This window comes from Barbus barbus (assembly GCF_936440315.1).
Source record: "Barbus barbus genome assembly, chromosome: 29".
Taxonomy (NCBI): Eukaryota; Metazoa; Chordata; class Actinopteri; order Cypriniformes; family Cyprinidae; genus Barbus; species Barbus barbus.
This window is the reverse complement of record NC_136757.1, coordinates 22,111,675-22,126,603: the sequence shown is the minus strand read 5'-3', so window position 1 is coordinate 22,126,603 and position 14,929 is coordinate 22,111,675. Positions and strand designations below refer to the sequence as shown.

The following is a 14,929-nucleotide window of genomic DNA, read 5'->3' as shown; positions in this document are numbered from 1 at the left end:
CAGGACTTTGACTAGGCCACTCATTTTGAGTCAAGCAGCTGGTTGGGGAACAGTGCAGGATGATTTGTAGTGCATGAGCATGTAAACATACATATATTTCTGAATCTTTTGTGGGATTGTGTACACGCAGCAGTGTGTGTAAAGTGTCTAGTGCACATAGAGGAGAGTGTTTTACTACAGGTACACACTTCGAATTGCACAAAAAATTTCCATACAGTTTTTTTTCTTTGGTGTGGTAAGGTTTGGGGTGGGGAGTGGTCCATGTTTCAGGAGTTAGGGGTTTGCATGGGGTTTCAGAGGGGGGCGGGGTGATTTGAGTTCAGGGCTCTCACAGCCTGGGGGAAAAAGCTGTTGAGCAGTCTGGCGGAGCGGGCTCTGATGCTCCGGTACCGTCTTCCTGATGGTAGGAGCTGGGTAGAGATCCTCTGTGACGTGCACCCCCAGGAATTTAGTGCTGCTGACTCTCTCCACAGTCGAGCTGTCGATGGTCAGTGGGGGTGGTCAACGGAGTTTCTCCTGAAGTCCATCACAACCTCCTTTTGTCTTCCCCACATTGAGGGACAGATTGTTAGGGCCACACCATTCAGCCAGCTGTGCCACTTCCTCTCTGTAGTGCGTTTCATCATTGTTGCTGATGAGACCTACCACTGTTGTGTCATCAGAAAACTTGATGATGTGGTTGGAGCTGAACTTGACAGTGCAGTCGTGGGTCAGCAGTGTGAAGAGCAGTGGGCTGAGCACACAGCCTTGTGGGGCACCTGTGCTCCGTGTGGTAGTGCTCGAGGTGTTGTGGCCGACACGGACTGACTGAGGTCTTCCGGTTAGAAAGTCCAGGATCCAATTACAAAGGGAATTGTTAAGGCCTAGCAGGTTTAGTTTATTTATGAGCTGTTGTGGGATTATTGTGTTGAATGCCAAGCTGAAGTCAATGAACAGCATTCTAACATAGGAGTCTTTATTTTCTAGCTGGGTAAGAGCCAGGTGGAGGGTGGAGGGTGGAGGAAATTGCATCGTCCGTAGAGCGGTTTGGACGGTATGCAAACTGGAGCGGGTTGAGTGTGTTGGGGAGGCCGGTTTTGATGTTGTGCATTACTAATCTCTCAAGGCACTTCATCATGATTGGAGTCAGTGCTATGGGACGGTAGTCATTTAGACAGGACACAGGTGATTTCTTTGGTACCGGTATGATTGTTGTGGATTTGAGACATGTGGGGACGACTGCCTGGCTCAGCGAGGTGTTAAAGATATCTGTTAGGACATCTGTCAGCTGTGCAGCACAGTCTCTCAGAACACGGCCTGGTATGTTCTCAGGACCCGCATGGGTTAATCCTAGATAGGGTCTTCCTTACGTCGGCTGGAGACAGACAGAGCACCCGGTCGTTGGGAGGTGTGGGCAGTTTTTGTGCAGGTGTGTCATTCTGCATTTCAAACCATGAATAAAAGTGGTTGAATGCATCGGAAAGGGATGTGTCATCATCACAGGCCTGTGGCGGGGGCTTGTAGTCAGTGATGGTCTGAATGGCTTGCCACAGGCTCCGTGTGTCTCTGCTGTTTGTGAAGTGATTGTTGATTTTTTGAGCATATGACCGTTTTGCATTTTTAATGCCACAGGACAGATTGGCTCTTGCTGTTTTGAGGGCTGCTTTATCTCCTGATCTGAATGCTTCATCTCTGGTCTTTAGCAGCCCACGAGTCTTTGCTGTCATCCATGGCTTCTGGTTTGCACGTGTGGTGATGGTCTTGGTGACTGTCACATCATCAGTGCACTTTTTGATGTAAGCAGTCACAGTTTCAGTGTACTCATGCAGGTCTGTGTGGTTGTTGTAGGTGGCTGACTCTTTAAACATGTTCCAGTCTGTGCACTGAAAGCAGTCCTGTAGTGTTGAGGTAGCATCATTTGGCCAAATTGTGATGAGTTTTTGAACCGGTTTGGCAAGTTTGAGAAGTGGTCTGTATGCTGGGATTAGCATAACAAAGATGTGGTCCCCGAGGTGGGGGCGGGGTACAGCCTTGTAAGCGTTCTTTACTGTTGTGTAAACAAAGTCTAGTGTGTTGTTTCCCCTTGTTGCAAAGTTCACATGTTGGTAGAACTTTGGCAAAACTGTCTTTAAGTTTGCGTGGTTGAAGTCACAGGCTATGATGAAAAAGCCGTCGGGGTTATTTGTTTGCTGTTCACTGATGGCGCTATACAGTTCACGAAGCGCGTCTTTAGCGTTTGCACACGGGGGAATGTAAACCGCGATGATAACAATGGCCGTGAACTCCCACGGCAGATAGAATGGTCGACACTTCACAAACATAAACTCCACCAGCGATGAACAGTGTTTTGATAATACCGCAGCATTGTTACACCAGTCTTTGTTGATATACACACACAATCCACCTCTTAATGAATAAAAGTGGTTGAGTGCATCGGGGAGGGATGTGTCATCATCACAGGCCTATGGCGGGGGCCATTCAGAGGTGGATTTGCTGGTGTGTTTTGGATCATTTTCCTGCTGCAGAACCCAAGTTCGCTTCAGCTTGAGGTCACGAACAGATGGCCGGACATTGTCCTTCAGGAGTCAACTAGTTCTTTAGATGTTGTTGTGGGGTCTTTTGTGACCTCTTTGATGAGTCGTCGCTGCGCTCTTGGGGTAATTTTGGTCGGCCGGCCACTCCTAGGAAGGTTCGCCACTGTTCCATGTTTTCGCCATTTGTGGATAATGGCTCTTACTGTGGTTCGCTGGAGTCCCAAAGCTTTAGAAATGGCTTTATAACCTTTTCCAGACAGATAGATCTCAATTACTTTCTTTCTCATTGGGGCAAACACTTTTTCACACAGGACCATGTGGGTTTGGATTTTATTTTCCCTTCATAAAAAAACCCTTTATTTAAAAACTGCATGTTGTGTTTACTTGTGTTATCTTTGATTAATATTTAAATTTGTTTGATGATCTGAAACATTAAAGTGCGACAAACATGCAAAAAAATAAAAAATCAGGAAGGGGGCCAACACTTTTTCACACCACTGTAGATAATAAATATACACAGTACACATACATATATTATGTAAATCAAAAACTTTTATTTTGGATGTGATTAATCATTTGACAGCACTAGTTTATACAGATTTTGCTGAATTTCCCTTAAACTCACACTATTAGTTGACCCAATGTTGCTATTTCATGGTTGTCAGGATGCTGTAAGCTATGAAAGAGCAGCACCTGAGTCCTAAAACACTGTCTAGAATCACACTATTTATATTTAAAGAAACTTTGAAACATCAGTCTCAGGCTTTGAATAGTGCTGTATCGCTGCTTCTCAGTTTTCCGGGGTTTTAATGAACGACAGAGGGATTGGTAATCCTCCGTAATCCAAAGAGAAAGAGAAGGAGGCATGCCGTTTGAAGCGAGGGCAGCGAGAAGTTTTCTGTTCACCCCCTGCGGTATCTGGCGCGCTCGTGTTTGTTTGGCGCAGGGCGTATCACTTTCACATTTGTGATTCACTTTGTGTGTACACTGTGGACTTAGTGCTGTCTGTTTCCATTAATGAGGATAAGTGTAGCGCTGTTCTCGAGTTCCACTGCATTTGTGTGGCGAGATCTTTAAAGAACGAAAGGATATGGGGGGGGGGGGGCCTTTAGCTGCAGGGTTTCTGTTTAAGTCAAATAGCAGATGATGGCTGCCTCGCCTTCAGAGGAGCAGCAGACGGTTAGAAGAGGTTAAATCAAAATAATTCCACCAAAGACTCTTGTCAGAGGTTTCCAGCGGAAGCTTTCGCTTAATGTGCGCTAGCCAAACATGAACTCAAACTAGTCACTGCTAGTCAGGCTAATGCTACATATATCGTTAAGTGTTAATGTCGTCTGTCTCATAATGTATGCATAGCTCTTGTGATGAATGGTTTTAAGTGGTTTTAAAGACTTTTTAAGGGTTGGTAAAGATAAGCGATACACTTTGAAAGGAAGTGTAGTTAAAAGAAATGCTTTCACAGTTTTATGTCTTTCTGCACATTGAATGTTTTAAACTAAAATATATGTCTTTTCTCTTCCTTATCTATCTTTCTTGTAACTACAGGGCAGAGTCTTGGCTATGGTTTCGTCAACTACATTGACCCAAAAGATGCAGAGAAAGCCATTAACACGTTAAATGGGCTCAGACTTCAGACCAAAACTATAAAGGTAAGTAACCACTTACCTATAATGAGTAAAGGTTTCTTTTCAATTCACATTCAAATTTATTTTCAAATTTCTTGTCAATCACATTAAAATATATTAAAATGTTAAATAGAATTACATTAAAAGTGTGATACTTCATCTTATTACAGTTTTACTGTATGCCTGATACTTTTTATTCAAAAAACTAAATTTATTGGCCCTATACTTTTGAATGATAGTGTGTTTATGTACATATACAGTACATACATTATAGTATAGTAATATTACTATAATGCACTATAATAATAGTAATATTAGTATTTAATTGAAAAAAAAAATCTTGTTATTTTTTAAATATTTAAGTGTGTACATATTGCTAATGTACAGCATGCCATTTTAATTAAGTCAATTAATTAAATGATATTAACTGGATTAACTTTTTTTTTTTGTATGATTACTCACAGTAAATTAACGTAAAAACTAAGAACAGCTGTACTATGGTGTATTTGTATGCATACCTCAATGTGTACGTTGGGATCAGCGTTGGGGTTCATGTTGTTAGGTTACTGTCTGCCTGTTGTTTACCAAACACTTTTCAGCCAAAGCAACCCACATTACGCTAATTGCAGTAGCGGTCCCCCCTGGAGCCAGCGCCTCTCGCTCAAGGACTGAGCGTTGAGAAGGTTCTATCAGTACCTCTCCGGTTAACAGGTCACCCGCACCTGGAATTGAACCTATTTAAACATAACAGATAACAGACGGTAACAGAGCAACATCTCATTTAGGTGGAAGCGTTCTATCAGTCGCCATTTCTCACGTCTGCGCCAGTCAATTCGCCGAATGTTTCCTGTCACCGTTTGTGCCAGTGGAGCTGCAGTGATTAGTACATGTGTCGTACACTGGCTCGTGCTGGGCTGAGGCGCGGCAGCACAAAGAGAGAGGAGGGAAAATCTGACTCATTAAGATGCAGAAGGAAACAGGAAAGCAACTGAAGGAAGAAAAGGGAAAAATAGTGTAATTGATATGTAAATGAATCTCCAAATGTCAAATCATGAAGTCACACAAAAAGAGGGAAATAGCATGTATAATGAAATAATGTGGACATGCTAAATAGACGTCTTGGTTTTCACTGTGGAAATTTTGATCTGTTCTATTCTGTCATGTTCTATTATATTTTATTCCATTTAATTCCATTTGCATTGGTATTTTGTCATTTATGATTTCAATTTTGTTCAGTTTTATTTGGATATATTTTATTCTGATCTAATGTCACATTATTCTGATCTGTTCTTTGTCATTCTGATGTTCTATTCGATATTATTTTATTGTCATCAAATCACATTTTATTCTGTTTAGTTCTGATGTGTTTTTTTATATTCCACTGTATTTGGTTTTGTTATTATTGTTCTATTTTATTTTGTCATTCTACTTTCTTCTTATTGTTCTCTTCAGTTTTGTTATATCAGTGTTCGGTTTTATTCCATCTCTGTTATAATTCTATTCTGTTCAGTATTGTGATCTGTCATTTTCTATTCTATTCTGTTTTAACAATGTTCTGTTTTATTTCATCTCTATTGTCATTCTATTCTGTTCAGTATTCTGATCTCTAATTTTTTATTCTATTATTTTCTTGTGTTTTGTTTTATTACATTTTATTCTCTATTATCTTGCTACTCTGTTCAGTATTCTATTCTATTGTCTTATTACATTATTCTCCATTATCATTCTATTCTGTTCTGATCTATCATTTTCTATTCTATTCAGTTTTATCAATGTTAGATTTTATATTTATCCATTTCATTCTTCGTTGTCTCTTAGCTGTTCTGATATTCTATTCGATTCCATTTTATTCTCTTCTGAGTTCTGTTCTGATCCGATTTCCTCTTTTCTTTTCGATTCTACTCATTTCTATTCTATTATTAAATTAAATCATGCAATGAAATAGACAGATCTGCCACAATCTGATGGCTTCCATTTTCCTCAACAGCGCTTTGTGGTAAATTTAGAAGCAGCAGCTGGTTTTAACAGTAAATTGTGCCTGCCGCTCACGGCATAATCTGGCTGTGTGTGTGTTTTCATCTAGCCTATAATCCCAGACCTCTCACTTACATCCGCCCTAATCTAATCAGATTGGATTTCGCCTGTTTATGAAAACACGGCTCAGTCTGCGCGGCTCAGTACCTCTTAACAGAACAGCAAAAGAACGCGCATGTTTGTGTGTGGGAGCAAGAAAAAGAAAAAAGAGAGAGAGGAGAAAGAAAAGACTTGTCAGGGTTGTTTTTGAAAGAGCACAGCACAATGCTCACAAACATGGGCGTTTTCAAGAGTGGCAGCATGTGTATGTGTTGGCCGGCAGTGTTTCTAGTACTGGTTTCAGCATCAGCTAAGAATCCATCAGAGACAGAATGACTCACTCTATGTGTATTTGCCGATCATCACAGCTTCCTGCCACGCGGCACTTCTCTCAGTGACAAAACACACTTCCAGGGAGGCAGCGGTACACACACACACATAAACACACAGTTAAAAAAACTGCACTTATCGGTCAAAAACACCTCAGGATTTTGTTCCCGTCCTAGGGCTATAACTAAATGACTCTGGGGCTGTTTCTTTTTACTCTCACGCCCCTTTTTACTGCACAATCCTGAAAAAGACACAATGCTGAAAATAAAATGGCTGCAGTTCAAGTACTGTGAATCAGTCAAAAACTCCCAAGTTATCAGTTTGAAACAAACCATTTATTCAATCCATCACAGCAGTTACTGAATTAACATCTGACTCACTGAACTGCAAGTCATCACAGCTGTCATTCATCTCTGACTCAAAGTAAACCAACAAGTTATGGGAATCACATTAGGAAATGAGAATTGTGAGACTTACTTACATTTGAAGTTTCACAACATTTTACATTGATATATTAGAGCATTAAGAATTTTGCATTAATGAAAAAAATACTTTTTTAAATATTAAATACATTTCAAATATAATGCATTATTTATAATAATAATTTATTATTCATATTATTTTATTATACATTAAATATGATGATCCTTATTATTATTATTAAAGACTGGTATTAAATTTAGTATCATGGTATTATGTTTTCAAATCTGAAACACTGAAGTGAGCATAAAGTGGTTTGGCCCGAGGGCACAATTTAGTGTAACACACATTTTCATGCTGTCTGTTGGGGGAGTCGTCAGAACCTTGCAGGAATGATGTTGCTAAGCATACTTCTAAACATGTTACATTTTTCTCTGGCATCATACACACGCCAACAAACACAGACTTTCAAGTAATGAAGCAAGAGTTGTCTTCCATGACTTAGCGTGCCTACATACACAAAACAAAACACATGCTACTGTGCACAGTGAGGTTCACACGCACATCTCAAGCATGATTGATTTTTTTGCTTGTGCACACACAAACATGAATGGAATCGACACAACCAAAGATGTTCCTGTTTCGCGCACTGTCTAAACCAAGTGCAAAATGACAAGCAATTTGTCTGTCCACAATGAAATCAAAATGCTATGTGAAGAAGGATTGTGGACCAATTTCGTACTAGATGGAAGCTACCAAGTGTTACCAGAATGAATGAGTAGGGGGTTTCAAATTAAGGATGGCTATAGCTCATGAATATTAATTATCGATTAGTGATGCTTCAGCACTGATTTGAAATTGAAGTACAACATCCAGCAAGTTTTTCAATTGCATCTTTGGAGAAATATCACCTTTTTAACATCAAGATACTAGAAATACAGATCGAGATACTAAAAATAAATTCCTTTGGAAATTTAAAACTGTCAATAGTTATTTGATTAGACGTTTCTCTCCTGAAATCTCCATAATTAGTTTAATATTTGTTCTTTTCACTCAGTTCATAAGTCACATTTTTTTGTGCTAATCCTAAATTTCATCCTAAAACCGACCAGAATACACAAACTCAAATGTAAATTTGCTTTAGTAGGTTTTATGTATGACGATTTAGCACTGTATGTTCTCTGATTTTTCCACCTACTTATTACTGTCAATGTGCGTCTCTGGATAAGCACATTTTAACTATCTGCTCCGGTAATTTACCAAGTCTGCGTATAGACCTGCCTTCTTTATTCCTTTCTTTTACCTCTATGAAACAGAAACTATAGCAATTTGACATCAGAAATTGTGTGCTTTTAATGCGAGTCATACATATTTTTATATCAGCTGAATATGTTTGGTTGAGTGGGCTATGCTACAGAAATAGAAACCAAGTGACCGTGTTTCTTGTGGTCGAAGCTGGTAAGAACAAAAACTGTGTTTTACAAGGAAGAGCTTTGACTGCTTATCGCTTCATCACGCTGTGCCTGTTCAGGACACGTTGTCACTCCAATCCGTGTCCTTTGTTAATCATCTAGATATTTTTATCAACATATTTTCTCTTGCTTCATCCATCCGTCCATCTCAGCGTGGGTCAGAGAAGCCAATGTCTTTATCTCTTTCGTGTGATCACTCTTTTACACCTCTCGCACTCTCGGCCCTCCCTGCTCGGTCTCCTTTCTCTTGCACTCCATGAAACCTTTTATTCAGACCAGCACCAGCCCTCTCAAAAGATGCTCTCCTGCTGTAATACGGCAAGAAAGAGATGAAATCCTCTGTCTTATAACTCCTAATAAGTGTGTTCCAAGGTCATCCTTCTCATAAAGCCTCCATCGTAACCCCACCCCCCATCAAGCCGGGATGAAGACAGACCATCTAATAGGAACAGACAGCTGCGTCTAAGAGTGGATGAGCGAGAAAAAGGGGAAAAAAGAAGGAGAGGGTAATTATCCGAAGTGCAGTTCTTTGCCCTTTTCAGCCGAGCAAGAAAAACGGCGTTTATGAGGGCCCTCCTGCTGAAATAAGCTGATGATGTATAGTATATGTTTACAAGAGGCTGTTTAGCCGAGAAAAAGGAAGTGAGGAAAAACGTCTGTGGCGGTTTACAATGAGTTTATATTCCTTTGCAAAACGCCAGTGTCAAGTTCAGGGACACGCCATCGCTCGAGCACATCAGCTAATGCAGGAAGTCCATGAAAACAGATCAACAAAGCTGCGTCTCACCGCCTGAAAAATAAAAAAAGAGTGAGAGTTTCACTCCAGTCACAACTTCCACATGCTCATCATTTTGTTACACACACACACACACTTCTCCATGACACTTCTCCGTTTCTCAGCAAAACTCCGGCTTTGCCTTCCTGTCGAGGTGTGATGGGAGAAATCCCACTGAGGACAAGAAGAGCATAGCCTTGTGCTGTGAGATACGTGTATACACACACACACACACTGCTTATAGCAGACAGGGTGTTGATAGATCTGACATCTGGAGCTGCTTGACAGGGCAAGAAAAAAGAAAAGAGAAGAAGAAAAGAAGGGAGGAGAGGAGAGGAGAGGAGAGGAGAGGAGAGGAGAGGAGAGGAGAGGAGAGGAGTCTGCCAGGGTTCCATGCCTTTTGCCTTCTCCATTTAAGTGGATTTGAGGAGATTACGGCGGAGTGTTTAGCATGTTTAGCTCAGCATTTGTAGCAGTGTAACAGCCTGTGATGGCTCTGCTGCCCAAATGTCAGAACTAATGAAAATATGAGATGGAAAGGCTGCTTCAACCATTAATGGGAACAGATTAAATTGACGTGAGCATTAAAAGGGCAGGGAGATAGAAACATCTCTCCATCTTGAATTAAAACTGAATTGCTGTAGCGGGAGACAGCGAAACAGACAAAAACATAGAATCAACAAGGAAATTCAGAAAATGGCTTTGTTCGCTCAAAAAATGAAAAATCTGTCATAATTCTGTATACTGTACTCAAATTCTGTACTCACCCACATGTCGATTCAAACCCATATGACTTTTTGTGGAACACAAAAGGAGACATTTTGAGGAAAGTACTGGTCGTTCTTTTTGGTACATAAATTGGGATTGGAGCTTTTCCGCTTCAAAAAGGACAGTAAAGCACCATAAAAGTATTCATATGACTTGTATTTATTTAGATTATTATAAAAAAAATATATATTTTTAAATAAAATAAAATGTATTATTATTCACATTATAAAAATTTAATTAACAAAGAAACATTACTCTTGCAATAATACTAGACTACTGTAATACTGTATATATATTAAAATTATTTTAATGATAATTATATTTTATAGAACAACAAATTACAATAATAATATTTATATCTTTATTACTTTGCTTTTAAATGATAAATTATAAAGCTTTCATTTTGGTGGAAAAACCTTGGGAGACCTTAAAGTTTCTCTTTTGTTGAAAACAAATTAATAAAATTCTCATTACAAATTTGAAAAGGTATCCAAACATTTAAAATCCATGCATTTTGTTCTATCTGGATTTACACAATTCGTGTGGCTCATACGTCAGTTTGCAAAATCTGAAAATGTGTATAAATTCAGTAGGATCACATACTTGAAGTTTCAAGTCTTCTAAAGACATACAACAAATCTGTGTCATTAATAAATTGGAATTGAAGTCATTATTTACTGAAAATCTTGAGGAATTCTTTTAGAGTTCATGAGAGAAGTAGCAATGGTTAAATCATGAGCAAATCATTCTTTTGAGTAGGATCTTTGAAACAAATCAATTGATCTGGTTAACAAAAAGATCAGTTCCCAAGTCCAACACTGAGTCAGTTACAGCAGTTAACACAGTGGAGGCAAAGAATATTGGTCAATAATGACTAAAATTGTGGTCTGTTCATCACATGAAACTATTTTATGAAATATTTGTAATAAAAGTAGTCATGTGAAATGAAAATAATATTTGTATGAAAGCAGTCATATGGACTATGATATTCTAGTGGAACTGAAGAAAAAAAAATCTCAAGGGCTCATGGGTTTGGAAAGACATAAGGGTTATTCATTTTCATTTTCGGTTTTTTGGGTGAACTATCCTTTTGAAAATAATTCTCATTTAAGAAAATCCAGGATGAGCCACAGCACTGAAGTTTCCCACAATGATTACTTTAAAAAATACCTAATTATCTCTCTACAACTGTGTAAAGTTCAGTGACATTATGGTATTAAATTTGCCAACGACTTTGAGATTTGATTGAGAATGGTTGCAATGGGTGAAAATTGCATCATGTGTAAGAAAAGAAAGAGACTGGTATGTGAAGTTGAAAACAAGTACAGTGTGTTTTAGAGTGTGACAGACACTGTCCAAGGTGCTGCAGAGTTTGACAAGTCGAGAGAGGTGAGAACATGCCGGGTGAGCGCTAGATGGAGGGAGTATGGCGGAATGAGCGCTGTCCAAGGTGCTAGTAAGTGCAGCGTGCTGATATTAGAGCGTGTGGGGAATGCGAGGGTGAGAGAGCTATAGATGGCTTGGCTCTCACTCTAGGCACAAACAGAAGGTTCCAAAGTGTTATTCAGCACAGATGACAGCCAGCCTTCTCTCTCACACTCACACACAAGCTCTTCCATCATGTGTGTTTTCTGAAAACAAATTAGCCTTTATCATTTACTGCTGTGGGTTTTAAGTGAGGTTCATGAACCTTATTCTAAAAACAAGTCAATCTGTACAACTGTAGAAAAGAAACTAAAACTGTCCAATTTGTACCATTGATGCTTTGAGTAATTTCTCTCTAGACCTGAAATAGAAAAGCATTTAATAGAAAATCAGGTAAAAATAAATGATACAAACTGAATTAAGTTATCTCTTTATATTCTAATATTTTTTTTACATTTCAAACTAAACATGAATTACAATAAATAAAACACAATAGTATATGGTAAATATAGAGAGTGTGTGTGTGTTTGTGTGCACACACACACACTCACAAATAGAGTATTGTTAATTTTTGATAGGTAACGATGTATAAATATGTATAAATTTTAATTTTTACATTAATCTAGAATAACAAATTCTTTAAAGATCTGAACTGGGAAAGTATTTAACAGAAAAATATTTGGTAATACTTACAATAATTACGGCAATAAGGTATGATGATTAATGATTAATACAAGGCAATAAAGTTCTATCCATTAACAATAGGTAATCCTGTAAAATCAAAATCATGATACCAACTGCATTTAATCAGTTAATTTTGTATAAACTATTAAAAATATATAACAAAACAAATCTCAAATATATCAAATATAAAAAAAAAAAAAAAAAAATTGACTTAGACTTACTTTATTTATCATTGTCTGAATACTACGAAATTTAGAGTGGTGGCTCTCATAACAGTAAACATTAAACACATGATTGAAGCACACACCTTGAGTAACATAAAAACCTCAAAACATATTGCATATTAGAATAAGATAATACAAATATTAAAATACATATATTACATGTCCTTTCACTATTTAAAATTGTCCATAATTATTATGGAAATGTAAAAGTAGTAATAGGTGGTTTTAGGACAGATACAGCTTTTGCAAAAAAAAAAAACTGTTTTGCAACCTATTTGTCCTGGATTTAAAAGCCCTGTACCTCTTCCCAGACGGTAAAGGGACAAACATATATATTGTTTGTAACAAGAAACAATATACACGCATTCTATACAGTCATGGCCAAAAATATCAGCACCCTTGCAATTCTGTCAGAAAATGCAACACTTCTCTCAGAAACACGTGGACGGAAAAGAAAAATTAATGAAAAATTACAACGATGGATTGTTCGAATGGTGGATAAAGAACCTCGATTAACTCAAATTCAAGCTGATCTGCAGACACAGGGTACAACAGTGTCAGCTTGCACTATCCGTCGCCATCTGAATGAAAAGGGATGCTATGGTAGGAGACCCAGGAGGACACCACTGCTGACACAAAGGCATAAAAAAGCAAGACTAGAGTTTGCCAAAACTTATGTGACAAAACCACAATCCTTCTGGGAGAAAGTACTGTGGACAGATCAGACAAAAGTAGAGCTTTTTGGTAAAGGACATCATGGCACCGTTTACAGAAAAAGAAATGAGGCCTTCAAAGAAAAGAACACAGTCCCTACAGTCAAACATGGTGAAGGTTCAAATATGTTTTGGGGTTGCATTGCTGCTTCTGGCACTGAATGCCTTGACTGTGTGAACGGTATCATGAAATCTGATGATTACCAAAGAATTTTGGGGCGCAACGTAGTGGCCAGTGTCAGAAAGCTGCGTCTCCACCAGAGGTCATGGGTCTTCCAGCAGGACAATGACCCGAAACACACTTCAAAAAGCACTCAGAAATGGTTACAAACAAAGCGCTGGAGAGTTCTGAAATGGCCAGCAATGAGTCCAGATCTGAATCCCATAGAACACCTGTGGAGAGATCTCAAAACCGCAGTTGGGAGAAGGCATCCTTCAAATCTGAATGACCTGGAGCAGTTTGCAAAAGAAGAGTGGTCCAAAATTCCAGTAGAGAGGTGTAAGAAACTCATTCATGGTTACAGGAAGCGATTGATTTCATTTATTTTTTCCAAAGGGGGTGCTACCAAATATTAAATTAGGGGTGCCAATAATTTTGTCCAGTGCATTTTTTTGGTTTCTGTGTGGAATTGTATCAGATTTGACTTTTTTGTGTTGTTCTAATGCAAACAAAAAAAAAGAATAAACGTGAGTACCAAAACATTTGCAACTGCAACAATTTTCTGAGAAGCGGTGCATTTTCTGCCGATATTTTTGGCCATGACTGTATACGCAAAATATTACTAAACGATAATATAAAGCAATGTATATAAAGTACATTTTAAATTATATGACAAGAAACATTTTGAAAATATTAACCTTGAATAATAAAGACTGTAAGAAAAATTGCATTGCTACATTTTGAGATTTAATATTATATACAAAAAATAAATTCAGTATTTCTTTATGACTTTTGGAGACTTCTCAGAATAGACCGCAATTATGCCTGTAGTTCAAAGGGTTCATGAACTTCAACCACTGTATTTTAAGTATCCAATTTCTTGGCAATATTGTTTCTCCTCAGAAACTGGGTTAGAGGTGGTGCACGTTAATATTGAATTTACATTTTCATTCCTCCTTTGAGACAATTTGCAAAGCTCTTTAGATGTCATGTGTATATCCCTTATCTGTGAATGAGCAAGGATCACAGAGAATCCCTCGCAGCAAGTTGTTCCTTTTCAAAATATTACAATAAGTAAAAGGGATTCTTCTTTGTTCTCAAGTGGAGGATTTGGGGGCATTATCTTTCTGAAGTCTCAAGCTGCTCCAGGTCAATGCAAGAATACAGACCACCAGCACAGTGTGAGACAGAACAGGTGCGCAGACGACCTCTGGCATCTGAATGCTGCATATTGAAAATGCAAGAAGTTGGTTATAAATCGCCTGAACAACTATCCTCCAGAAGCTAAATTGAAATGAAAAAAGCACATGTGGATGTGGAGTTCAAGAGATCAGTTTCTTACACCACATAAACCACCATAGTTTGATAACTGCAACAAATGCTCAATGTGTTTGTGTGTTTTTTGTCTTACAGGTTTCGTATGCACGGCCCAGTTCGGCTTCTATCCGTGACGCTAATCTGTACGTGAGTGGGCTGCCCAAGACCATGACCCAGAAGGAGCTGGAACAGCTCTTCTCTCAGTACGGACGGATAATTACCTCCCGCATTCTCGTCGACCAGGTCACAGGTATCAGTGGGACCGCTTTTCTCTCACCCTGTAGCATGCAAACAAACAAATTCTCACATTTAATGTTTATATTTTTTTATTGGAAGACAAAAAAAACTTAGGAAGATTTTTTTTTATTTTTGTAGTGCATGAAATATTTAATGGCATGATTTAATGAATTTAAGACTTTCTGCTCCAGTT

General features: G+C 38.4%; 1 protein-coding gene across 3 annotated transcripts in view; it reads left to right on the top strand.

Moving 5' to 3' along the window:
* Positions 1-14,929, top strand: part of elavl4 (ELAV like neuron-specific RNA binding protein 4) — an 80,719-nt gene that overhangs the window by 51,584 nt on the left and 14,206 nt on the right. For all 3 annotated transcript variants that reach the window (XM_079385008.1, XM_079385010.1, XM_079385009.1), the window contains exons 4-5: positions 4,059-4,162; positions 14,596-14,749. In XM_079385008.1, coding sequence (XP_079241134.1) covers positions 4,059-4,162; positions 14,596-14,749 — 258 coding nt within the window. The remainder of the gene's footprint in view (positions 1-4,058; positions 4,163-14,595; positions 14,750-14,929) is intronic.